We start from the raw sequence: 27166 nt of genomic DNA on the forward strand, positions 1-27166 counted from the left end.
TTCCCAGAGCAGGACATGCAGCCTTTGCCCATTCGTGTTCTCTCTGGGTCTCTGTTTCTCTCTGTCTTGTCTCTCTCTGTCTCTATGTCTCTGTCATCCTGTATCTCCACATCCTCTCACAGTTCACTTTCTTTTTTCTTTGCTAAGGTTTTACTTACTTATTCATGAGAGACACACACAGAGAGAGGCAGAGACACAGGCAGAGGGAGAAGCAGGCTCCCTGCGGGGAGCCCCATGCGGGACTCGATTCCACAACCACAAGATCATGACCTGAGCCAAAGGCAGATGCTCAACCACTGAGCCACCCACGCGTCCCCACACTTCACTTTCTGACGGGGAATTGAAAGGCTTCTTGCCCTTTACAAACTCACTTAGATGCCTAAGGGAAACCCACCCTCTGGGACACTGAGGCTCAGTTCTGGGCACCGCTGAGGCAAGTCCGCCCCCTGGTGGGGAGAAGTCTCCCTAATCCTTCAAGGTTCCCCTCCAGCCTCCCCTCCAAGGAACCGTCTGTGTGCCTGACAATGTGCCAGGCTTATGGGCTTCTTTCCTAGTTTCTGCAGGTTAGAGCTTGCATGCAGAACTGGGAAAAGCCACAGACACGAGCGAGTCCTGCAATTCCAGGACCCGAGCATCAAGACCGGAACGCCAGGTGCCTTGCAGCCTGCCCTCTTGGAAGGGTACTTCCAAACCCCACACGGTCTACCCAGTAGTTTCCAATCCTGTCTGAACTTTAGTACCAGCTGGAGGCATCTAAAATGTGCCCATGGTTAGCCCCGCCTGGAATCCTGACAGTGGTATTTTTAGATGTGCCTGCCTTCCATCTCCCGGTGATTTGAACCAAAGTCAGGGTTGGGAGCTAATCGAATCACTTAGAGTTCTTAGGAAAGATGAGATTTCCAGATCCTACTTTAGACCTTCTGGATCAGAATCTCAGAGAAAGACTAGAAACCTGTCTCTTACTTATTAATTTTTCCAAAGATTTATTTATTTTTAGAGGAGGAGAGCTCAGGAGGGGGGAAGAGGGAGAGTATCTCAAGCAGATTCCCCATTAAGCATGGAGCCCAATGTAGGGCTTGATCCCATGACCCATGAGAACACGACCTGAGCTGAAACCAAGAGTGGGATGCCTAACCGACTGAGCCACTCAGGTGCCCCAAGAAACTTGTCTTTCAAAACAAGGAGCGGAAGTGATTTTTATAAATAGTGCAGTGACAAAGCACTGGGAGACCCTTCCATCTTTATGGGAAGGTGGTGGGGTTCAAGGAGGTGGCCAGCCAGCCCTAGGCCTTGCAGCTCTGGACAGCTGGGGCCCAAGTCGTGGGAAACCACTTTAGAGGGGCCTTGAGGGGCAGGGAGGTGGTGCCCAGGCTGCTAAGGGGGAAGGAGGGACTCATTTCCTATCCTGCTGATATGAGCTCCTCCCAGTCCTACCTCCAAAGGTACCCTTAGGTCCTCTCAGGGCCCTGCTCATGTGAACCCTACGGGCTCAGATCTGCCTGGTGTGCTCCCCCACCCTCCACAGCGGCAGTCCACTCTGTGGTGCCCTGAACTCCAGCTTTATTCCCTCCAGCCATACCCCTCGTCCCAGGGTTTGAGCCTGATGGTCTCAATTCCCAGAGATTCTGGGGAGATGGGGTGCGGGCACCAAGCCTCCTCCAGAGTATGGGAGGCTGAGCTGCAAATTTTTTTCTGAAAGATTCAGCAGCCAACTCCCCCAAAGAACCCTTCCTTCCCGAGAGAGGTCAGAGGCAATTCTCTGGAGACCCCCACTGCCCCAAGGACAGGGTTCCCTCTACCTCCCAAATCCTGGACCGCCTAGAGGAGATCTGTCCAGGCCCCCATCTGACCACATTGCCCTCTCCACACACACACACTGAGACTTGCCCAGTGAGCCTGCCTGGCCTACCTGCACAAACATGCCCTGCTCCTGAGAGCGTCATGCTCCCCTACAGAGCAGTTTATGGCAAGGGGCTGGGGGCAAAGAATAGGTTCAAATCTGTGTGTGGGGGGGTCCAGCACTGGCCAGCTAAGAGCCTCTAGACGAACTTAGTGGTGTGGAGTCTCTGCTGTTTACTTCTTGTGTGCAAGTGTGTAGGCATAATAACAATGGCGATGCCTTCCCAGAGCTGATTGAAAATCTATAGGGATCTATGGGAATCTATAGGGATCTATGGGAATGTACTCTGGAAATCGCAAGGACAGATGTGCATTCTTCTTTGCTGAGTCACCTCTGTTCCCCTGCAGAGGCAGTCCCCCGGTGAGGTCTCTCCCAGCCCAGCAGCTCCCCTCTAGTCCTCTGCTGCCACAGTCCAGCATCTGCATCCTCATCCCAATGAGCAGTGTGGCTTGGGAATACGCTTTGTGCTTGGCTTTCTTCCTCCGTACATGGTATGATGCTATTCCCACCTCCTTGGGTTTTCAGGATCAGAAGAGTCAACACATGGCAAGGTGATGGCCAAGGGTTCAAAGGGAGGGAGGGATGCACAGAAACACAAGGAGTTTTTAGGGCATTGAAACTATCCAGTATAATAGTGTCATGCTGGCGCCATGTCATGATACTTTTGTCCAAACCCATAGGACATAACACAAAACGTGAATCCTAATGTAAACTACAGGCTTTAGTCAATAACAAGGTGTTAATTTGGCTCATCGGTTGTAACAAATGTACCGTACTATTGCAAGATGTTAATAATAGGGGAAATTGAGGGGGTAAAGGGACATTCTCTGTACATTCTGCTTGTTTCTCATCCACCTGAGTACTCATAAAATGTATTATAATAAGTCTATTTAATAATCTATTATAAATAAAACCAAAAGAACCATGACATATAGTGCGCTTCCTGAACAGCGCAAAGCCTTGGCCGTTCTTGGTGTTAGCACGCCATCGTCATCCATACACCGCTGATGCTCCTGGTGGCAAGACTGGGAGCCCAGGGCGCTTGCAAGCACGGCTCCCACTGTCCCTTCTGGGGTTTTGCTGGGCAAAGGGTCCCCCGACTCAGACCTGGAGCCCAGGGATTTCTGGGCTGAAGGCGCCACCTGCTGGCCCTGCTCAACCTCCCCTAAAAGGCAATGACCTTGGGGTCTGCCTGTTGTCCTTGGGGCTAGAGGCTCACTTTCCACGGATCCGCGAGTCCCTCGCTGCGCCACTCATGCAAACCACCTACGTTATGTAGTGATGTCCAGGCTTGTCACCAGTAACGACATGGCGAAGCTCAGATCTCGTGACTTTATTAAGGAAAAGTCCCCAAAGTGCTGGAGCTCAGTCTAGCTCAGGGCCGGTGGATGCTTCTCTGAGCGGACATCTCGGAGGACACAATCCTGCTTCTGGGGGAGCAGAGAGGGGGCAGCACGGGCGCGGACAGCGCAGGTGGGAGCAGCGGGGCTCCAGCCCCGAAGCCGGCTTTTCGATCTTGGCTTTTGGCGCCGGCACAGGGGAGTCTTACGTGATGCCAAACACTTAACAGTGTGCCAGGCGTGTGCCAGGCGCTATTCTGAACATCGTGGAAAAACTAACATAATCGTCTTGAGGAACTTACGAGGTAGGTGCTATTGTGGTTCTTCCCCATTGTACGAATGAGACATCTGAGGTACAGAGAGGCTAAGTGACCTGCCCAAGGTCACACAGCCAGAGAAGGGTGGGACAGCGATCAGATCTCCAGAGTTTATGCTGTTGTGACCCACCTGTCAGGCCGCCTCTACCTCTACTTTCCTCATCTGAGAAATGGGCGTACCCCGTCGGGGCTGGAATAAAAGCTGCGAGGTGAATATGCCTTGTCATGCTAGGTGGGGCGGCAGGTGCGAGCCATCCCCGAGGCCCCTCGGGCGCCCGAGCCCCGTCCCCGCACCGGGGCCTAGGGCTGCAGCTCGTACTGCTGCTCGGTGGCCGTGTGGAAGTCCTCGAGCACCGACTGCAGGAACTCGAAGGTGGGCCGCTCCTCCGGCCGGCTCCGCCAGCACTCGGCGATGACACCGTGGTACAGCTCGGGCGGGCACGAGTCGGGGCGCGGCATGCGGTAGCCACGCTCCAGGCTGCGGATGACCTCGGGGTTGCTCATTCCTGGAGGGAGAGGGGGCGCCCACGCGGCTGAGGGGCGAGGGGCCCACCGACTCCTCCCTCGCAGGCCACCTGGCTGCCTGGCTGGTGCCACTGAGAAGCATACCCCGTTCACCGGTCATTGGAGGACGCGCAGTTCCTCCGTGTGGGGGACCCTGTCTTGCTTACCCGTGATGGGCGCACAGCCCGAGCCCCGGGCTCCCTGGGCAGGTGCAGGCACCAGCCAGCTGAGGGAGACTGCTGGATTTCAGCTCCTAAGCTGCCCAAGCCCTTCATGGATTAGGGGTGGGGGTGGCTGGGAAACTTCACCGTCGGGATAGAGCTTTTGGGAGTACACCCAAGGCAGAAGGCCGAGGGAGAGACAACCTGTTCTCAACTGAGAACAAACCAATTTAGAGTGAACTTGAGTTCAGACCCTGGCCTGCACTTAATTCCGGGTTTGGGGGCTCACTGACCTCTGCTGAATGAAGGAGGCATAGTCCGTTGCCAAAAGCAATGTTGCCCCCAGAGTGACATGCATGGGCCTCTGTTCCGACTGTGGGGCCTCCATTCTGGCATGGACGTGGGCAGCCTCAGGCACCAAGGGTATGCTCTCTGTCATCGCAGCCATTTCTGGACAGCCGGGAGCCCCTCTAGTCACTGCAGGACGAAGCCACCTACCTGGGTATGGTACACGCCCGTAAGTGACGATTTCCATCAGGAGGATTCCAAATGACCACACGTCTGCTTTGATGGTGAACACTCCAAAGTGGATGGCCTCTGGGGCAGTCCACTTGATGGGGAACTTGGCCCCTGTGAGAAAAGGCATGAGCAGTTTTGTGAGGCCATGACTATCTGTCCCTATGTACCTGTCCCCATCCCACACCCCCTTTTGCAGGGCTTGGATCACTGTACACAACAGAGATACTTCCAGAGAACTATTAAGACCCACTCGGACACATGACCAGGCATGTGCAGGCACTGGGGGCCCACAGCACAAGAGGACAACATGACATAGATACCACCACCATCACCCTGTTTGGATCTTTGCTCAGTGGGACTTCATAGGACAACCCACATGTGTCACTACCTGAGACAGAAGAGTCATTTTCCACATCACATGCTTAATAACAGGAATCCATGGCTTGAGCAAATCACCTTAACTTGTCTCTGCCTCAGTTAATCCCTACCTACAAAATGGAAATGATGACATACGACCTATGTACATGGGTCACAGTGAGGAGGGCATTCCAAGCCTGCTGTCCCATGACGGCCCGTGGATGGCTGTAGCCCTGGCCAGCTTTCAAGCTACTGCACATAGCTCAGCCCTGGTTTACCTCTTCCCTTGCCCTACTTTCCTGGTCTCACCAGCCAGCCTGAAACATCCTCAGGGAACAAGCCCTATTAATCCTTCTCCGGTACCAACTGATTCATATGCTCAGCTAATATTGCTTGCTAGGGTACTTGATAGATGTATTTGACCATTTCAAATCCTTTTGTGAAAAGGATTTTTACCTCAGTTATAATAGCAAAGGAAAGCAGAGTGCTGTGTGGAAACCCTATCTTGAGTATAAGCCCTTGCTGTTCATGCTTCAGAGAAGTGTTTTCCAGAGTGTGTTCTGTGAAGCTCTAATTCTGTGGGACAGTAATAGAAGCTACGTGGAAAAAGTAACTTGGGCTCAAATTAGTTTGGGAGAGACCAGTGAAGCAATTATACACTGTTTTTTGTTTTTGTTTTGGCTGCAGGCCTTCTCAGTGCCTTTTATATGTTGGTGTGCATCGGGAATCTCCAAAGGGTGCCTGAACGGACTCTGCAGCATCTCCAAATGTACTTCATCACAAAGCTGTTCCTCATCAGGCACTAGTGTTCTACAGAGTATCTTTAGGGAAATGCCGATCTACCTGAGAGTAAGGCCAGAATTGAGAAAACCACAAAGCTCTCAGATCTCTTTACACAGGGATTTGTTCTGGAGTGGCAAGAAGTCCAAGGGGGTTCGGGGAGTTGCTGGGGAAGGTAAGGCCCAAGGTCTCCCATGTAGATGGGGGCTCCGCTTACCCTCTTGGGCAGTGTATTCACTGTCGATGATGCGGGCCAAGCCGAAGTCAGCAATCTTGCAGCACAGGGTCTCAGACACCAGGATGTTGGCCGCCCTCAGGTCGCGGTGGATTGAATTCATTTGCTCAATATACGCCATTCCTTCAGCAATCTGAGGGCACAGGCCACAGAGTGAAGGACAGCGGAGGGACCTCCAAGCAAGGACGGAGCCCACCCAGCGACCCCTGCATGGCCCACATGAGGAGAGGAAGGACCCTGCCCACCTGCCCCGCCTCCTGTCGGGAGGGCCAGCCTTCACCCTCTCACCACCTGGAGTGGGCACTTGGGGGTTTGGGTGTGTGTTCATGTTTGTTGGCAGGTGCATAGGGGGTGGGGGGATGCTGCCGGAGAAGGACCAGGCTCCTGAGTGGATGGGAAAACTGGCTTCAATTGCTCCTCAGCCGAATAGGCCATAAACCCCAGCCCTCCGAAATCCAGAAAGGCAGAGGTGCTGGCGTCAGAGCCAGAGCTGCCTGAACCTCTCACCCACTCTGTCTCCTTCCAAGTGTCTGCAGGACAGGAAGACAGCAGAGTGAAAGCAGGAGAAGAAGAAGGTCTCTCAAGGGGCAGAGGGAGAAATAAGCAGGGCAGGTGGGCAGGAAAGGATTTTCTCTTCTTGCCAAGTTGGAAGCAGTGTTCCCGTAGCAGGGAGCCATGGGTCGGAGGTGCTTCAACTCCCTGAGGGGTCACTGTCCTGACCTGGAACATGAGGAAAGGAGTCTCCAGGGTACGGAGTTGAGGTGGGCACCCCACAAGACATGTGGCCATGGGTTATGATTGTAGGGGAGATTTGCATTTCATCCTGCAAAGCAGGTAAAGGAGGCCCAGAGGGTAGGTAGTGTGCGTACACACGGGCATGGTGAAGAGCTAGCATGATTAGAATGTGATTTAGAAGCTGTTCACCTGGAAGGTTGTGATTTTCTGGTTTCCTAACCCTTCAATGCTTGGCCGCACCTAGGTATAAATGCAGGTGGCTTTTCATGTCCTTTGGTCCTGGGTGACCCAAGATTTCCCCAGGAACTGAGAAAGAGACAGAGGAGAGTGAGAAAAGGCAAAGAAAGAAAGAAAAGAGGGGTAGACACACCTATCACTGTTATGTGGTTTAAAAGTGGTTGCCAGTGTTAATTTTCCGAGACCACTCACCAGCCTACTCAAACTCATCTGCGCTTACCTCAGTGGAAAAAAGGGCGTCGTGATATCAGTTCCGGCACTGATACTAATAACAGATAATACCAGACAAGGTGGGGATGGGGTGAGGGGGAGGTTTCCTCTCTGTAGGCGGATGTGTGTATGTTTCTGTGTCTCACCGGCCGACCACAGACCAGAGCTTTTCTGCTGAGAGTTCCAGTTTTAACAGACACACACACCCAGGGCCACCAGATGTGTTTTCCTGCCAGTTAGAGCGCTCAGCTAAAATCCCTGGGGAGGAAAGATCCCTCCTCTCTCTTCTCCTCGTGAAGCTTGGACTGTCCTTCATCTACTAGGGAAGGCATTTGGGCACAATCCAGGAAGAAAGAAGGTCACAACAAAACACCTGCCTACGTGGTTACATGGGATTCATGTGAACTCTGGGTTCCCACACCATCCATTCTCCCTCTCCTCCTTAGTTATAGGACTCACCCTCATCCCATCCGGGCTGCCCAGAATAAAGACTACATTTCCCAACATCCCTTGCAGCCCAGCTGTGGCCAGGTGACATGGCTGGGGTGGGGGGGATATTAAACAAGTATAGTAGGTGATTTCGGGGACATGTCTCTGAAGGGAAGAAGGTGGACTTTCCTCCCCCTTGCTGGCTGAGAAGAGGACAAGATGGTAAAGCGTGAGCAGCATGAGCAGCCGTCTTGTCATCTAAGATGACATGCTAAGTACCCAGCAGGTGGAAGAAATGTGGGTCCCTGCATCTTTGAGGGGCAGACCCACCTACGTGCCCCAGAATGCTCACCTCTGGATGTTTGCACATTATTTGGGGTTTTCTGTCCTTCCCAGCTCAATCTAAATTTCATGGATGCAACCTCTAAACAGCCAATTTTGTGAAGCCACAGGGCACAGAGGAGAGGGCCTGGGGTCCTGGATCCATTTGGGCATCATTACCCTCAGGTTCCCCTGCACTCGGTAGCTCACAAACCTGGGCTGACATGTCGATCAGTCTTGGGAGGGACAGTCTGCTGCCTTCAACCGTCTTCAGGAAATCCAGTAAGCATCCTAAGGAAAGAGATGTTGCATCTGCTCTCTGCAAAATGATCCCAGCCTGCTGGTGCCAGCCTCTTCCGCGTGTGGGCTGGCATGAGGAAGTGTGAGGCGCCCTGTCAGATCTCTTGTACGTAGAGAATAAAACCACCCACAGCTGCAGAGTGCTTTCTGCTTTACAGAAATTCTAGTCTCCGTCCCCAGAGCACCCCAGGAGGCAGCTACTGCCCTCCCAGCTGCTCCGAGGAAGTTAGGTTTCATCCAGGTTCAGAGCCCCCCAGCCCGGAGCCAGGAGCAGAACCTGCTCTTCTGACGATAAGTTTCATGCCTATTCCTGGCACGACATTCCAAAGTATCTTCTTGCCCCCTTCACCCTTTGTTGGCTGATTCTGCCTCCGAGGACCAAGGGTACAAGAAAATGCCAGAATGGAGAGACCTGTCTCCCGGGGTGTGGTGCAGGGGACAAATGCAACTCCGCCATGGCATCTAAGAGCTAGGAGAGACAGTCACCCGAAGTGGGGCTGAGGAGAACAGGGGAGCCCTTATGCTCCCAGCTCAGTGTGGGGTCCCCTTCAGGACCATTTCTAGGGACCTAGGTTAACATGTCATGTTAGGATCCTACAGGAAGCAGTGGGCAATACGGGTCACGGGAGGTGGTGGGGAGGAGGTCACAGGCTGAGGCCAGACCCCTGATCCACTGCCTCATGAGACCTTGGCCCCACTGTGGACCCCCACAGCCAGCTGGCCTGACCTCTCTTCTCACCAGTTACAGTTGTCAAAGGTCCACGGCTAGTAAGTAGCAGAAGTGGAACCAGAACCCATCTCCGGTCGCCTAGTCGACCACTCTTTGCAATGCTCTGTCCTCCCTAGTGGGCATCAAACAGTGGCTGGGCCCAGAGGACGTGCCTCCTGAACGGGGGACACAGCTCTGTAAGAACCATTGACCCATCTTGTTTCTGTCCTTCCCTCCTGCCCTGCCTCCCCCCGCAGGCATAAGGAATACTGTAGATCTGTAGGACGTTGGCCAACTGATCCAACCCATGGCCCAAGGACTTCCACAGATGCACCCTGACCAGCAGACCCACTGTGGCAGATCCTGCCCCCCCCTGAAGCCCACGTAGGGCACCACCTCTGGCCATGTACTCCGTCACGATGTAGATGGGCTCCTTGGTGACCACAGCGTAGAGACGAACGAGCCGCTCATGCTGGAGAGTTTTCATCAGGTTGGCCTCACCCAGAAAAGCCTCCGGAGACATGGTTCCCTCCTTTAACGTCTTGATGGCCACTTTCACGTTGTTCTTGTAATAACCTGAGCCCGGGGCCGGGGACAGAATAAAGAAACCCTTCAGAAGACCCAGACACTATGGGAGTTGATCCCTTAACTAAAACATCTATAAGCTTCCAGCAGCCATCCTTATTCTATAAGCACTGAGGCCAGAGCTGCCCTCCTAGGGAGGGGCCCGGGCTAGAATGTACGGCTCCTGGGGTAAGAGATGAGCCTTCTCTTGCAGGAGGCCAGCCTGTCTCAGTCTCCTGTGCCTGACTGGAGTCTCGGGAAGTTGAGGAACCTACCTGCCTGGAGTGGGGGCTGTTTTACCTCCTGACTCCCACACCATGTCCCTGTCGTGTCCCCTCTGTCCCCCATATAGCCTGCCTCCTTTCCCTACATGAGTCTCCTCTACCCCATGGTCGATAGCTTCAGTATGGAAATTAGAATCTCAGCTCATGGCAAGATTGTCTAGGAGGCAGAGGGGGCTCATAGACTCCCTTCCTTCCTCACTATGCCCTGTGTTGTTCCTTTCCTGCTCCTCATGGTACCTGTACTCCACCTTCTCCCCTCCCTCCATCAAGTCCCCATCCACCCTGAAAGGTAAAAGATAAATAATAATTGGACCACCCTTCTCACGGAAGCTTTGCAAGGACCTATGTAGAGTTCCTGCCACATGCTTCAGGCATCAGCCCTGGGTGCTGGAGGACTTGGGACGCAGCAGGATCCTACTTGATATCATGCCCCAGAGATATGGCTCATTCCAGGGATAAAATAAAGCACTGTCTTTTATAGTGTGATAGTACCTTCAGTGAGCAGGAGAGTGGTCATTGGCTACACGTACAAGGACCTGGGAGTTAAGTGACTTGGCCAGAGTCACACAGCTACAAGCAGTGGCTTGGTCTATCATTAACTTCCTGGAGCTCCCGGGTCACTGTTGACCCTGTTGAACAAGTCATTTCCATCTGGCAAACCAAAGCTGAGAGGAGTCAACCAAATGTTCAAGTTCACACACCAGTCAACGGCAAGCTAGTCCCGGGCGGTGTAGAGTGGGGAAGGGAATCAAATAAGGTGTCCGGAGAGCTGGAGTCTAGTCCTACTGCACCACCATGGCATCCTAACAACTAAGGGCTAACTAACTTCAACATTCCAGGCTTGCGTTCATTACCTCATCTGTCAAATGGGTACCATCATCTCTGTTCTTTCTCCCGAAGAAGCCCTCTGGGGAAGCACAATGAAGTGTGCATATCCTAAGACTTCTGGGCTTCAGGACACAGGGCAGGGAGAGAGAGAGGCTCCTACTGCCGCATACTCACCCATCCAGACTTCGCCAAACTGCCCAGACCCGAGTTTCCTGACCAGCTTGAGAGACTGCCGAGGGATTTCCCATTCATCCTGGGCCCAGGGGTTTTGAGGAGCCAGGCTCACACAGGGTTGGGTCAGCCTCTGGCATAAGCCATCCCCCTTCTCTGTGTTAGAGGAGAAGAAGTGGGGCTGGAGATTACCAGAGCAGCCAAATCACCTCCCCCACCTTGGGCACCATATCCTTCCCAGCCGTATCCACTTCTCGTTTTGGCCAACCACACTCCCATTTCCAGGTACACATGTGCACAGGTACACGTATACTACACACGCTCTGTTATTTGCATTCATTTTGTATAAAGCAAGGCATGCTCTCGTTGACCTGCTCTTTCTAAGATTGAAAATACTTGTTATTCTTCAACTGGTCACATGCTGAAGCAAGCCAGTAGAAGGGATTAGGGACATAGACTTTGAATCATTATGTTGATATTTGTCCAGCCTTCGGATAATCCCCCACCCCAAGATGGCACCAATGATTCACATGATCTTGAGGTCTTAGTGATAAATACAAGGGCTCCTCTGGCCCCCCAGTCACATTCTCCCCTCTTACGAGAATAGTGCTGCACCAAAGCCTGGAGAGTAGGGAAGGTGATGCGGGGGGAGATGTAATAGCCCCCTTCATCCAGGGAGCGGATCTTGTAGTGTTTGATCATCTCCCCCTGGGTGGTCACATCCTTCACAGTCAAGGAAAAGGCACCTAGAGGGGGTGATAAAGACACACGCATGAGAACAAAGTAGGGCATACACAGGGGAGATCAGGATTGGGATTTGGGCTTCATTTCAAAGCCTCCACAAATTCTGCTCTCTATTTTGACCCTTTCCACCATAGATTACCTTGGTTTCATCTCAACCTCAACTCTCCAGAAAGCCTTCTTTTTCATCTCCACCCAACTCAGATCTCGATGTTACTCCTCCAGTTTTCCTAAAACTCAGCCAGGGTATCCCAGAACTCTGGAGCAGGCCGGACGTTCTCATAGCAAACATGCTGTCCCCCATTTGGGCACCTGGTCATTTGGGGACTCTTCGCTGTGGACTATTGGGAAATGTAGGGTTATTGGAGGAACTAGGAGATTGATTCATGGATTCATTGGCTCATTCATTCTGGCTGAAAAGACTGGCCCTACTCCCATAAGGAATAGCAAATCCTAACCTTATGGAGAAGGACATAATAAGCTACTTCCCAGGAGTTCTGTTCAAAGTCATACACGTCTATGCACTTGTCATGTATACTGCGGTCTGCCGGCAGACAAAGGATAGGAGATACTAAAGGGTAAGAGCAATTTAGTGGGAAAGAATTTCCACTGGAGAAACTTATTTCTACAAACTTGCTGTTTTTATAAAATGCCTCTGTCCAGCTCTCTGGCTACCATACCTGTCACTCTTATTTGGAAGATGAGAAGCTGAAGCCGGGAAGGGGATTGTGGCTTGCTCCGGGTCACTGGGCTGGTTAGCCACCTGGCTGGAATGCTCCCGAGCCTCCCTGAGGATGCATTTAAGGTAAGCAATACCACGCTCTCCCGCCAGGTGTCAGGCTCGGACACCTCTTCTTCTGGGTGTGCACACCTGGTTTTTCGCTGTGCCCTTTGCCTCTATCGCAAACCACCTTTCCCTCTCATCTCAGCTATCACTCCTCTCATCACCTACTTGCAAAAGGATGCAAGATAACGCGTGTACCTGGTGGCGCCAGACCCATCCACGCCCACGACCCTAGCTCCACCCTGCAAGCTGCAAACCATCTCCCCGGACTCGCCCCCTAAGTGCAAGTGCAACGCCCAGTATCTAAGAAACCGGTGTCCCAGTATCTAAGAAACCAGAGAGTGGCTCTAGTGAGTTCATTCAACCTTGCATCACCGCACCACCCACCTTAGTGAACAATAGGGCGTCCCCCCCCCCCCCCCCCCCCCCCGCCCCACACCCTCTGTAAGATGCATCATAAGAAGCCAAGGGGGCTCTGCTCTCCTCCACAGGATGCTGCTATGGGAGCTCATGATTTAGGACCCCTCACTTTCTGCAGTTCATCTAAGGGCCTGTCTCCTATTTCTTTCCACAGTTTAATATTCTTCTTCTTTCCACAGTTTAATATTCTTCTTTCCACAGTTTAATATTCTTCTTCTTAATATTCTTCTTTAGGACCTCCAAATCCTATCTGCTGGGACAGGGCTCTCAGAGATTGAGATTTCTTAACACTTGCAGAACTGTGCCTTCAGACTGGGAAACTAGTTGGTTCTCACACTCATAAACTGAGGCTTGAGAGGCTAAGGGACGTCCTGGAGGCCAACACTGAGGCGAGAATTCATTTCCCCTGCTTCTGAGGGCAACGGAGCCTTCTCTGCCTTGCATCCTCTGGCTGCATCCAGATGCAGATGGAGGGCACTTGCTTTGGAGCTCCGAGGAGCCTGTGTGCACATATCTAGGTGTGTATATGTGTATGGGCTTCATGATGCTGGGACAGTCCTGCAGCCCCAGCTCCATCTGGCCAATTTCCAGCTTGAGCTAGCTTCCCCAGGGTGGGCAAGGACAGGAGCAGATATTCCCAGCTTTAGACAACTCCTTCCTCCATCCTAAGGTCAGGGGTCCCCTTCTCCCCAGAGGGCACCTTAGCCATAGACAATGACTGAGACATCATTTCCAGGGGGAAATTGCAGGATTCTGGACTTGCGTCAAAATAATTGGAATGGGTGGGGATATACATGAAACACTATCGGCTGTGTGATCATTGTCGAAGCTGAGTGTTGGGTACAAGGGATTCCATTATACTATTCTATTTCTGTACATGTTTGAAATATTCTATAAAAACAAAACATGTATGTCATCTCCAGTGATTTCCATATCATTTCTTGGTCATAGGTGCTTTGCCTTCCCAGCTTCTGGCACTTTATTACAGCAGGCCTAGCAAATGAATATAGAATGTCACAAACAATGTCGAGTGGAAGGGACGAGACATACAAAAGATTAAAATAGTATGATTCCACTTGCATAAAATTGAAGAATATATGAAACATGGGTGGTAAAACTGCAAGGAGAAGCAAGGAAAGATTTGGGCTCCCTGGTTGGATCAGTGGTTAAGTGTTTGCCTTTGGCTCAGGTTAGATCCCAGGGTTCTGGGATCAAGCCCCGAGTTGGCCTCCCTGATCAGCAGGGAGTCTGCTTCTCCCTCTGCCTCTTCCTCTGCTTGTGCTCTCTCAAATAAATAAATAAAATCTTTAAAAAGAGAAAGAGAGAGAGAGAGAGGATTTCCCTAAAAGTTGAGATAGCAGTGATCTCTGGGGGGTGGGTTGGTTGAATCAGAAAGGGGCACAAGTGGAGCAATGAAAGGGCCTGTGGATGTCTAGAATGTTCTCTCTCTTGTGGCTGCACAAGTGTTTACTTATTATGAGTCTATAATTATACCCTCACTTATAATTTATGCAACTTTTATATGCTTTATATTTCATAACAAAAGGAACTTGAAGAAGGAAAGGAGAGAAAACCAAATGAAAGAGAAAAAGAAAGCCCAGTGGACTGTGAGCAGCGGCTGAAATGTTGTGCTCAGTCAGTAGGTTTGAATCCATGAGTGCTCCCAGTTCTCCACAAGTGCCACGTCCTTCTTTCACATCCAGCCACATGAGCCATTCTCCAAAATTCCATCACCTCCCAGGCTCCTGTAAGTGTCTGAGGTCACAGCCTCTGGCTGAGATGATCTTTAAGAAGTCTGTCGGCTTCCAAATTCTTTGATTCCAAAACGTGACTCTGGGTCATGCCCCCTCTTCTGAACCCCCCAGCTTCAGTGCCCCCGCCCCTGCGAGCCTGAGATGATGCACCGTGGTCTGGGTGGGAGCAGCCCTCCAACCGCCTCTCCTACCTGCACCCTGTACTTTTCCAGCCCAGCCGGTGGAGCCCAGTTGGTGCTACAGCCTCACACTCGGCTATTAGGCACTAGACAGGCTGTCCAGGCAGGGCCTGAATTGGGAGGGAGACGGGAGGCCCGGAAGCCCGGGTTCCCCTGGGTGGCATCCCCCCCCCCCCCCCGAAGCAGCCTCAGGTGGGGCTTCCTGGGGTCTGCATAGGAAGGGCGTGCGGGTTGCCACGCTTACCTTTGTTGGTTTCACTCTCTCTGATAAGAAAGGAGCCCGCCTTATTGACTGGAGCCAGAAGCTGTCTCTCAGCATCTTTCCGGCTAATTGACCTAAAGAACCATCTGGAAAAGGGCAAAGGCAGGCAGACCTCACAGGCTGACCAAGCTTCTGGGAATATTCTTATCCATCCCTCGCTTCTAAGCAGTACCCCTCCCCCACCCCCAAAATAAGACAGTGTTTCCCTGTTTTCAGGTTAGCTAGCCCTGAACTAACAACACCCCTCACACCTTGATTCATGAAATGCCCTTTGGTCCCTGGGCCCCCCTTTATTTCCACTTCCTATCAGTGGATGGACTTACTGTTCTCTTGAAACAAGAACATTTTGGGGGGCATCCCTTGTTAATTCTACTCAGGGGAAATGCACCCAATCCCCTTCCCTCAAAGCACGCCCTCCTTGAGGTCAAGTATGAATTCCACAAAGTGCTGAGGGTCTCAGAACACAGATTCCTCCCGTGTTCCTCTTCAGCATGGCCCAGCAGTGCCCACGGTCTCACATGCTGTTCCAGGGAAGGGCATGGGGTGGGGAGTACCAGACACAGAGCCCTCCCAAAGGTGACCATCGCAGGCGGAGGGATACCAGGTGAGGCCATCACCCAGTGCCAGCCCTTTGCTCATGAGTTTGACACACTCTGAGCTCTTTCAGGGGGAAAAGCCACATCCTACTCATGTTTACAGTCTTCTCAGTCCTTGGACAGAGTCAGAGTCGGGGTACTGTTTGCTCAGTGTGTGCTGCATGAAGGGATGGATGAGTGGCCCAGGTCCACCTTCCTGGTGCTGTGTGGAAGTGGGTGGTGAGGATGCTGGGGAGTACTGCTCTCTGGAGGCCACTGCTCTGCATGAGGCCACTGCTCTGCGAGTTGCCCTGAGGTCTGAGTCCCTGAGTCCTGCCCACTTGGAGGCACTGGAGGTCAGAGAGCTTGTGAGGCCACAGGCGGGAAGTAGGGAAAGTTTCTATCCAAGTAGGCCAGGAAACGGGCAGCTCCATTTCACAGATGGGAAGAGTGAAGTGAGCAGGGAGGGGAGGCCCGCTGAGCACCGGACAGCGATGTGAAGGTTGTTGGGTGAGGATGTGGATAAACCTGCGCAGCAGTTCTAGTTCCATGCCCCTTTCCTGCACCCCTCCATGCTGAGCTCACAGCACCCCCCCCTTCTCTGACCCCTCCCCGCCCAGCAGCCCATGGAGCAGAAGCAGCAAGCACGCCTCTGCTTTAGGGGGCCTTCCGTTCGTCCACCTACTTTTCCACCTCCAGGGTCTCCACTCGGGTCACAAAGTTGCTGGGCACGTAGCCTTCTCTTCCCGTGATGAGAGACCTGGCCCACCACCAGTCCCCAGCTCTACAGAGGAGGGAAAACCAAAATGGGGCAGTGGCTCAGGCAGGCCTCTGTTGGGGTCACCCTACAGCCCTCTCCCCACAACAATGTCATTCCCGAGGCAGAGGATTCCCGGAGGGCCCGCAAGAGCGAACCTGTACAGGCTCAGTGAAGGGGTGCTAACTTGCTGAGCATCTGACAGGCCCAAGGGGTCCCTGGTCCTGGGAGGAAGGGGGTGATGCAGCCTCTAGGGGAAGAGTTTGTCCAGGCAGCCTGACCCCCACAGAAGGCCCCTGTCTTCAGTGAGTAGCCTTGATCTTGATTAATGGGACAGATTTCAAATTTAGTGAGTTGGGACTGAACGGGAAAGACAAAAGCAAGAGCAGAGAACTGCTGCCCAAAGGGGGAGCCGGCGGCCTACATGGGCCCAGAAGATCGGGGCTTTCGCGCTTTGGGCTCAAGGCCACTGTAGAAGTTCAAGAACACAAGTAGAACCACAGGATTCCACAGAGCAAGCCAGACATTTGAGAGAGAGCAGACTTTGGAGGAGTTTCTGAGAGGGAACAGGGAACACTGGGAATAGAGCTGATTTCATGGGTGGAATCCTGCGCGAGGTCTTGTCTGGCAAGGGAGACACACAACGCAGTGGTGGAGCAGCCAGGCAAGCGCTGTGCCCGTTGGGAGGGCTTCACGGAGGAGGTGATGTTCGAGGTGGGTTTTGAAGGAGGAGTAGGATTTTGACAGTGGGGCGGGAGATAGCGAATGGAAACCACCCTGTGAGGAAGACTTCGGAATGGCAGCTAGGAGGACGACGACCAGGTCAGGCTGGCGGGCAGTCCTGCCGTGATAGGCAGACACAGAGGCCTCTGACCGCGGGGCCACATTCCAGAAACTTACTCCTTCAGTATCTGCAGCTTCTCTCCCTTCAGCATCTGCAGGTCCCTGTCATTCACTGAGCTGTAGTCATACAGGGCCACCACGAAACGCTCCTCTGGAGGGAACAAGGAAGAGATCCGCACGCTCCAGCCCAGCAGCGTAAGGGCAGGGCCTGGGTGAGTCTGTGCTGTGGGCCCTCTCCGGTTACCCCAGGTCAGGATGACACAGGGGTGAGGGGCAGCTGTGGTGCGCCTTCTCACCCACCCACACAGCAGAGGAAACTCCTGTTTGGCAGATGGGCCTCCTGACCTTGCTGCCGGCAACAAGGTCTCCACGTCGAAGGCCTCAGGCTGGACAGGGCCATGCTCTAGGGGAGTGGCGGCCTGAAGATCTAGGGAGACTGGCTGTATGGGGCTGGTGGCTGCAATCCCGTTTGGGAATGCACGTTGGCTGATTCCTTACTGGCCCAGAGGCCCATGAGCTTCCCTTCTCTTCCCCTTCCCTGCCTGCCCCTTCCCACCTCTATTCCAAAGGGGGTAGTGCTCATGGAAACATGGCCACCTTAGCAGTGATCTGTAACCTGCCCAAGGCAGTGTCACAGGGCCCCCGGCAGCAGTACCCCCGACTCGCTGCTGGTGCCTGGAATGGATGTTCAAATAGCCCCTGCTAATGGGGAGGGCTTTTCTATACACCTCCAGGGTGCCAAGACCCCTTTTCCAGGTCACTTGGAGGCCACCTAGCTTACCTAGGAGTGGATGACTCAGCTTTGTCACTGATGTGTGGTGTGATGGGCCAGTTACCTCCCCACGGTGGGGAGAGGGGATTGGAATAGATGACAGTGGCCTCCTCCAGTTCTGAGATTTGAGTTATTGTACCAAAGGCGGTTAGTGTATTGTTTTCCCAGGGGCTTCCTTATGGAGATGTGAGCCCCCTGGGAGGAAGTGAAGGATAAACCCTGCGGGAATTAATTGTGATTCCCCCAGCAGGGATGAGAAACAGCAGGTAAGATAACTAATCCCGTTTCAGCCTTTGCTCATGAGTTGGACAGACTCTGAGCTCTTTCAGGGAGGAGCCGTGTCTGATTCAATATTTCAGCTTCCCCAGTATTCAGACAGAGCCAGGCTCTGGGTACTGTTTGCTTGGTGCATGCCCTGGAGAGCTCCTGGTGCTGTGTGCAGGTGGGTCATGAGGGTGCTGGGGTGCAGCTCTCCTGTAAGCCAGTTCCGAACAATGCTGCCATCCTGTGAGTGTCTCCAAGGTCCAAACCCCTGGCCCAGGAGGGCCAAGGTCACTCCTTAGGCAACTGCCAACTGTCCTCGTACCCATCCGAATGGAAGTAGAGACGGTGTGTGCGTGTGTGGAGGGGTGAGTGGTCAGAAGGTCAGCAGAGGCTTTTGTAGGTGGGCAAGTGGGGGGAAAGATGGTGTTTCTGTACACGGGACAGAGGGCAGGAGGGAAGACAGACCCATCGGCCTTTGCCTTTTGAGGTTGGGAGTTAGAATCTTTGAAAGCTTGGGTTTATTTTTATGCTGTTTGTATGTACTGTAATGCTTTTCTTTGTGTCTCATTTACGGTTTGTAAAGTCTTTTTTAAAAAAAAAAAAATCCACCCCAGCTCAGGTACAGAAATAGGGCTTGGTTCCTGGAGAGGCCTTGGGCAGGAGGAGCCTGGGGCAAGGCTGGGAGGCACCCTTAGCTCTGCCTGCTGCAGCACCCTCCCCCCATCCCCAGCCTTCTCATCTCCGACCCTTGAGAGCTGGCCCTATCCTCTCCAGGAAGCTGCTGCTAACTGAGCCCCTGTTATGCCTGCACCCAGCCCAGGCCCAAGGAAGGTGGCCTGTAGAGCCTCAGCTTCCAGGGCAGCACCTTCTTACCTTGGTCCAAGCATGCGTCTGGAGGTGCAGGAGTCAGGTGGTTAAACAGGATCTGGAGCAGAAGTGCACACACACACACACACACACACACACACACACGCTGTATTAGTTCAACCCCCAAGGCCTGGGCAGGGCCTGGTGTGACAAGGAGGCTGCTGGCACCTGTCCGCTGGATAGTCTGTAGGGAGCTGCTATTTCAGCTCCTCAGGGACCAGTACCACCTCACAAGACCCCTGGACCATACACTAGGCTAGAGGAGAGGGCTGTGCGCTTTGTAAGAGGGAGCTATGGAACTGGGGTGGGAGTGGTGGAAAGTATGATCACCTGGATTCAAATGCTGCTTCTGCCATTAAATGATGAAGTTGCAAAAGGGTATTTATTCTCAGGAAAATTATTCTGAAAGTGCATTTCCCTAAAACTCCACAAATATATCCCTAGGTTTATTCCCTGTAGAGAAACTTTTGCACATGTGTACCAGGAAACATGTATGGGAATGCTCCCAGCAAAGAATTGTAATAATACATAAAAATTGTAAAGGGTGGGAAGCATCCTTATGACTAATGACAGAAAAATAAGCAAACTGGGGCGGAGTCATGCAAGGAAATTCTCTGCCACCTTTGGAGCTCCTGAGCTCTATCTAGCTGCATGCATCATCGTGGATGAAGTTCGCAAACGTAACGCAGATGTGACAACCCGTTCTCAGAAGAACGCATGCTGTTTGATTCGATTGATTGAAAGTTCATAATGGGCAGAATTAAACTAAATGGTCTTTAGGAGTATGCACACATGTAATGATACAGAAAAAGCAAAACTGAGGAATGATAGACACATTCAGGGTAGGGTCCTGAGGTGGACTGGGGGACAGCCGTCACTTCTTCTGAAGACCGGAAAGGCTGTGCTGGGGGTTCAGTGCATTATTCTTTTAATTTGACAGATGTGTTATGAATATTCTTTTTTTGTATCCCATATTTATTGAACACAATTTTGAAGTAGCATTTTACAAAAACGGTATCTATAGTATGGCTCCATTGAAAATAAAACACGTAATATAAATAACATCGAAAATAAGGATGGATCTGGGGACAGGAGCTCTGAAGTGCCAACTCCGGGTATCACTGGCTAGTAGAATAGTGAATATTTATAATTTCCCCCCATAATTAGTATATGTTATGCGGTTTTTTTTTAAAACGTTAAAAACATTCCAGCTTCTATAACTTATTAGTATGTAACTTTGGGGAAATTATACAATCTAAGTCTGAGTTTACCCCGGTCATCATTCCCCATTCAACGAACATTTCACTGTTCCGTGCCAAGTCCTGAACTAGGTTGGGACACAGATCGAATGGCTTGTTTGTCTAAGGAATGGGATTAGCAATCCCCACCTCCCATCAGGTCACGCGTTGGAATAAAGTGATGGCCAGTTGAAGGTGCCCCTGGAGGTAGAGAGTAGGAGAGCGGGTTCCAGGCATGACTCCCAACAGCCCCAAACCAAAAAGGGATAGGTGGCCAGGTGAGGGAGGGGTGTATCATTAACAATCACCTAAAAATGCATCTTGGGGCTGCAGTAACCTCTGTGGAAGGGTGCTAACTGCCCTGTAAACAAGCCAGAACTGCATCCTGGGCTCCAAGGGAACGCGTGGGTTTGCTGAGGAGGTGTGGATAGTCTTAGTATTGCTCGTCCCTGGAGAGGAAGCTCCTTGGAATGCCAGCAGCAGTGCCATGAAGGGGTAATGAGTTCCAGGAGCTTCTGGGTAGGAGATGTTGCTAGATGCCCCAGGCTCTTTCCCACCACACCCTCTTCTCCAGCTGCCTTTTAAATTTCTTTTTCCCTTCAAGGCTGCCCTCCTTCCCTTGTGAAATGACAAGTAGCTAAGAATTACTGGGGACTATCCATGCCCAGTCCTGGGCTAAAGGTTATGGAATTGCATGCTGGTATAGACATCACATATTGTTACATCCCTGAACAGCACTTTCCCTATATCCATTTTACAGATACAGAAACTGAGGCACAGAGGAGTTAAGTAACCTGCTTCAAAGCACAGCTAAATCTATGTAAACACCAGCAATCGAGCTGCTTAACGTTCTACTATACTGCCAACCAACATGAAGTGCCATGTTTGGTGGCAGGAGCAGGGACAGGGGGCCTATTTGTCAAAGCCCTGAATTATCTAGGGATGGTGTCAGGGCTGGCTGGAGACACATGTTCTCTGCTCCTCTTCCTCCCCCTCCCTCTCCAGCTGGGAACGGCTGTCACTCACCAGAGGTGGCAGTGGTGGAGGATCTTTGCTCTGGGTGCTGACCTTCACAGGGCTCCATTGACCCTTCTCCTTCTCCTTCACCTGCTTTTTGCTGCTCACCACTCCCATCCTGTTGAGAGCACACAGCAGATTGGTGATGTGAATAGGTCTTCAGAGCCTTAGTACAGAAAAGTCCCCTCAACTCCTTCCGGATGGCCAATTAGAAAGGCAGGGGGGAGGGAGGGAAGTGGGGGAGGGCAGTGAAGGTAAAAATCAGAACAGAGTCAGTAGGGGGTCTGGCAGACGCAGCTTGCATCCGTCTTTTTTCCCAGAGCAAGAAGTGGCCCAGAGAGCCACTGGGTTTAGGACACAGGGATCATCTGGTCTGAGTGAACTGCCAGAAACTGTTGGGGTGTACCCCAGTGTCCTGAGGTACAGGAACCCTGGCATCCAGAAAAAGTCTGCTAATGTGTCTGGTGGCCTGGGTTCTAGTCTTCTCTTTGCCACTGGCTACATTACTTGGGAGGGTCACGTTCCTCTCTTGGCCTGTGTTAGAATCTATTGGGCTGCTCAGATTTTCAGGTGAGATGCTATAAATTCAGGGCACAGCAATGGTACAGGCATCCGAGGCCAACTGCCTCTTCTCAGTAATCTCAGGAAATCTTCCTTAGAGGTGAGAGAAATACGGCCAAGATCTTTCTTGGGTAAAGCATCATAGATTGATAGAAGTAGAGAAGATGCTAGAGACCACAGCCAACATCACCATCACATCAGCACCACCTTTGCTCCAGGGGTGGCTATTTAGGAAGGGCTTACCCTTGATGGAGAACTTTCTTTTTCGTAAACCCTGTCTAATGTCACCCTTTTCACTCTCAAGTAAGTGTAAGTAGGCTTCATCCCTGTCCCAGTGAGGTTTGACATGTTAAAGAGCTGGTTCATGGTCAGTTAACCAATGAATAGCCAATTCTGGAGCCCTGGCTGACCCCAGACCAGCACGTTCCACCTCGCACTTGGCCCATTTCAAGATGCAGACATTTAGAGGAAAGGGCCTTCAGTTTCTGCTCTTGTCTGAAGGACAGTGTGATTGGCGGAGAGTTCCAGACTGCTTTCGAATGTGTTTGTGGCATTTCTTTGATTCCAAGATGCACCTTTTCCCCACATTTCAATGTCTCTGAAACCATGATATGTTCTACAATTGATGATTGTAGAGGACAAAAAGACATATTATTTTTTTTCAAAAAGACATATTAATAGCAAAAGACAAATTTATAAACGTGAAAGGTATTCTATGGTGAAAGAAACGATTATGGAGTCAATACATAAGCAATAGATTGGGGAAAAGATTTGCAAAGCATACCACAGACAAATGTGTATTTATAATATACACAGAGCTCATGAAAATTAACAAGAAGTATGGGTCTAGCATACAACCCACTCAATAGAAAAATGAGTAAAGATTGTAAACAGGCAGTTTATCTAACACAAATCCCAGTAGCTAAATAAACATGTGAAAAATGTTAAAATTACTTACCAATGGGAAAATGCAAATTAAGGTAATAAAATATTACATTACATCAGTAAGATTGGGAAAAAAATAAAAGGAATGATAGTATCAACAATTGATGGAAAAGCAAAGGAGAATTGTGCTTTCATACATTTCTAATATGAAAGTATTATAGTTACTGTTCTTTCATCTCTTCTTCCCCACTGTATTTTTACGACAAACCCTCTATATGGGTTGGGATCTTTGTCTTACTCATTGTTGAATCCAAATTGCTAAAATGTGCCTGGCAAGGAGTCAGGAAGGGCTTAATAAATATTTATCAGACAAATAAAATATGAAATATTACTGAATGTGTAAAAATTTTTCCAGTTCTATTAAAATTTAAAAATACATATACCTTTCAATTTACAATCCTACTTCTGGAAATCTCAGAAAGTAATCAAACATCATTATGTAGTAATGTATGAGATATAAAAATGTTTATGGCAGCAATATTTGCAGCTGCAAAAAGCAAAACAAAAAAAAAACTGTGTAACAGCTCAGCATTTGGGGAATTGTTGAATAAATCTGCATTCTAAAAGTCTAATATATTATGCGACTCTTAAGAAGAATGTGCTAGATCTTTACAAGTGAAGCTGAGAGAAATTTCTATAACATGCTGTTATGTGAGAAAAGCAAGGTACACAGAGGTGTGTGAAGTTATCCCATATTTGGGAATACGAAAGAATGAGAAAAGAAACCTCTATGTAGATACATGCATACACTTTTTATGTTACATGGAGAGAGGTTTGGGAGGATGAACATGAAGTTGTTTACTTTCGTTATTGGGGAGAAGTAGAGACAGACAAGGGAGGTGGAAAACAAAACAAACAAAGCAAAACAAAAGCAAATTTTGAAAACCGTGTGTGAGAGTGCATGCATTTTGTGGGTGTTACTGAGAGGCAGAGCGCCCAAAAGTTATTTCCTAAAATGTTAATGTTGTTTATCTCAGGTGATAGGACTTCGTGTGACTTTTACCTTCTTTTGTATAATTTTATATGTTCCTTGAATTCTTTAATAGGAAGCATATATTATTGGTACAAACAGAAAAATAAAGAGAAAATGCTGATGGCTTGTCCAAAAACAGAGAGGCCCAAGGCCTGGAGCCAGGGTCAGCCCCTGTTCTTAAGAATGGCCACTGAATAGCCACCAGGGCTGCCTGAGCCTCACGCCTTTCCTGACCTCTCCCTGCCTCCTGCTCAATGAAGGGTCAGCAGGCAGCAGCTTCTAGAATTTTCCCAACTTGGACTTCTGCTTCTGTTACTGACCAAATAATCAGCCATATCCAGTCAGCCATATTGCCACCAACTATAAACTTCCTGAACAAATGTTTATGTCCACTTAAACAACATAATTGAATATTTAAATTATTTGACAAAAAGGAAATTCCTAAAATCAAATCACCCACTACTTACACTTCTTTGTCCTTTGACTCCTTAGCAGGGTATACACAGATGATTCTCCATGGTTTTTATAAAGACATAGGTTCTCTGTGGGTCCCTCCTCCCCAGTGGCTCTGACTGGAGACTAGAGTTATTCAGGAGGCCAAGTGACAACTAGAGCTGTGACTGGGTGCTGGGGCTGCCACCCTGCTGTGAAATTTTCGCCCAGCAGTTTCAGACTGGGCGGAGCCAGGAAATGCAGAAGTCCATGCAAAACCAAAGTGTAACATGTGCAGGTCCTGGGGGGCTCCAGGTGGCTTTGTTGCCCTGAGAAGACACTGGCCTCCTTTCCAGTGGTGAAGGACAGAGGATGGTTGGGAGAAAAGTGTGTGTGTGTGTGTGAGAGAGAGAGAGAGAGAGAGAAAGAGATGGAGTGGGGAAGGAAGGAGAGAGAGAGTGTACACATGTGCACCTGTATGGGGGTATGTGACAGAGCAAACGTGTGCATGTATCCATGTCATGTGTGCTTGTGTGTGTGCTTGTGTGTTGGGGTGCGGCTAGCAAAAGGATGGGAAGGTGAGGCAAGGGACTTCTATTTGTATATTTGGAATGGATTCAACCCTCCCGTGCAGACTTGGACCAGAGCAGGGAGGTCAGTGTTTGCCCCTTTGAGATACTCAAAGCCTGACACACAACAGCAGCCTGACAGGGGATTTGGTGGAGGCAGCAACTAAAAATAGAGAAACTAGAAACCTTTATTTACAGTTGTTTAGCAGTTCACAGGTAGAAAACACTTGGCATATAGCGTTTATTTGATATTCATGAAAGTATCAATAGGTTGGTTATAATTATCCTCCTTTTATAGCTGAAGATAAGAGCAGCGAAGTGGGTGCCTAAGGTCACGCTGAGGCGACAGAGCCAGGAGCTGGAGGTGGTCTCTGCTCAGTACTGCCTGGGACTCACTGCTCAAAGCAGGTGCACAGGTGGCCCTGCCTGGAGCTCCATCCCCTTTGACCCACAGTTCAGGTTCAGGTCTAGATACCCCGGTAAGTCCTCTGTGGGGACCTCCACCTGCCTCAGAAGCCCTCCATCCAGAGGTGAAACCTCGAGGGTAGCTGCTGGAGCAGAGACGTCTGGGGGCTGTGTGCCCCCCTGGAGTTCGGGCACACTCAGGCAGATTTCTCTCCCCTCCTTGGTGCAGTGTGGGGAGTCGGGAGCTCAAGGAACCTGGACTCAGAAGCAAGCTACGTCCTGGCCTGGCTATGTGAGCTTGTGCAAATCCCTTCATCTCTCTGAGTCTCAGTCTCCTGGCCTACAAAGTGGGGAAGTATGAAACTTTTCCTGGTTTCATACATAAAGCCTCTCTGAAAAAGCATACTGAAAGGTGAATGCTGAAAAAAAAAGTCAAACAATTGACTTTGCTGCTTTGTGGGGAGAGAGCAGTTTTCTGCAGAGTTAAACCATATTATGAAATTCTCAATTACGTCTTGTCTCTTTGGCAAATCTTTACTGTCTATTTTCAGCGTCTCACAGATGTTTTTGAATTATGCACTCACCCATCATTATGGGCGTAATTTCAATGACTATTTGACTATTTGTGTCAAATTAGAGAAAAATGCCCCAAAATATTAAACCAGTTGTGCAAACACTACTACCCAGGAGAAAATCGTTGTCCTGCCAAGACCAAGCTGTTGGCAGGTGGTCACAGGCCCCCGTGATGCTGAGAATGTTCATTCCACCAGCTGACGTGCTCAAATTCAAATGCAACATATGGAAAATATTTTGGGATATTGACACACAAATATGTAGGTTTTATAAAGGTCAAGACCAACAGCTTGTACATAATTCTCCTGGTCATCACACGAACCAAAAAGGTGAGGGTGGGAAAAGAACAGAGCATAGCGAGTGCTAAATAAATATTAACTAGAGGACACCCAGAGTTCCTTGGATGACACTTTCCCTCTCTAGAGCTTCATGGTACCCAAAGGTGGCCCTGGGATTCACTGGGATTTTCTTTTTCTTTTTTTTTTTTTAGAAACCAGGGTATTTGGTGGTGTTGATGGGCAGGGCGACAAAGGCCAATGTAGGTGATGGCTGCTGTGCGGCCCAGAAAAGTGTTGATGGCTCTGAGTCCCTCTACCTGTACTCTCTGTTCCAGAGGCTCAAGCATGTTATTTTAGAGCCAAGGCTTGATTTGATTGAAGAAAAGTCTCACACATTTATGTTATGTGTTATGGAATGACAGAAAACTCAAGTTGACTCTGATTTACCTTTTTTTTTTTTTTTAAAGATTTATTTATTTATTTGTGTGTGTGTGAGAGAGAGAGAGAAGCAGAGACACAGGCAGAGGGAGAAGCAGGCTCCATGCAGGGAGCCCAATGTGGGCCTCCATCCAGGGTCTCCAGGATCACGCCCTGAGCTGAAGGCAGCATTAAACCGCTGAGCCACCCAGGCTGCCCTGGTTTACTTTTTTAAATAGCAGATACTATAATGTGTTAAGTGTTTCCCATGTGCCAGACACACTACATACACTGTCGTGTTTGAGAGAGACCACGCAACACAGCAGACAAGAATACTGAGCTCTGAATCCTGGTTTTTCTATTTTTCTACTTGTGTATCCTTGGGCCAGTTGCTTAACATTTCTGTCTCTTAGTTTTAGGATAATACCAGTTTACAACAGTGTTACAAGGATTAAATTAGTTATTACAGGCTCTGAGGACATCTTGGAACAAAGCCTGGTCTAAAGTCAGCGTCTAATAAATTATTTGCTATTATTCTGCATATGCAAATTACCAATAATTTTTTCAGTAACTGTGTAAGATAGGCTTGACTACCCTCTTTCTACAGACAGATGAACTTCGGACATAGTGTTTCTCCAG

At 50.2% G+C, this 27166-nt stretch overlaps 1 protein-coding gene across 3 annotated transcripts in view; it reads right to left on the reverse strand.

The window, feature by feature from the left end:
- Positions 1 to 387: 387 nt before the first annotated feature.
- BLK (BLK proto-oncogene, Src family tyrosine kinase) overlaps positions 388 to 27166 on the reverse strand; it is a 75049-nt gene continuing 48270 nt past the window's right edge. The window contains exons 1-13 of one of the 3 annotated variants that reach the window (XM_038573651.1): positions 24321 to 24482; positions 21384 to 21492; positions 19126 to 19177; positions 17274 to 17367; positions 16302 to 16400; positions 15024 to 15127; positions 11501 to 11647; positions 10905 to 11057; positions 9451 to 9630; positions 8260 to 8336; positions 6096 to 6246; positions 4721 to 4852; positions 388 to 2412 (exon numbers count right to left, since the gene is read on the reverse strand). In XM_038573651.1, the coding sequence (XP_038429579.1) occupies positions 2228 to 2412; positions 4721 to 4852; positions 6096 to 6246; positions 8260 to 8336; positions 9451 to 9630; positions 10905 to 11057; positions 11501 to 11647; positions 15024 to 15127; positions 16302 to 16400; positions 17274 to 17367; positions 19126 to 19177; positions 21384 to 21491 (1482 nt within the window). In that variant the 5' untranslated portion in view covers position 21492; positions 24321 to 24482 and the 3' untranslated portion in view covers positions 388 to 2227. Of the gene's footprint in view, positions 2413 to 2771; positions 4064 to 4720; positions 4853 to 6095; positions 6247 to 8259; positions 8337 to 9450; positions 9631 to 10904; positions 11058 to 11500; positions 11648 to 15023; positions 15128 to 16301; positions 16401 to 17273; positions 17368 to 19125; positions 19178 to 21383; positions 21493 to 24320; positions 24483 to 27166 lie in introns of those variants that run through there. The other 2 variants (XM_038573649.1, XM_038573650.1) reach the window with 2 other exon arrangements.

Source organism: Canis lupus, chromosome 25, assembly GCF_011100685.1.
Source record: "Canis lupus familiaris isolate Mischka breed German Shepherd chromosome 25, alternate assembly UU_Cfam_GSD_1.0, whole genome shotgun sequence".
Taxonomy (NCBI): domain Eukaryota; kingdom Metazoa; phylum Chordata; class Mammalia; order Carnivora; family Canidae; genus Canis; species Canis lupus.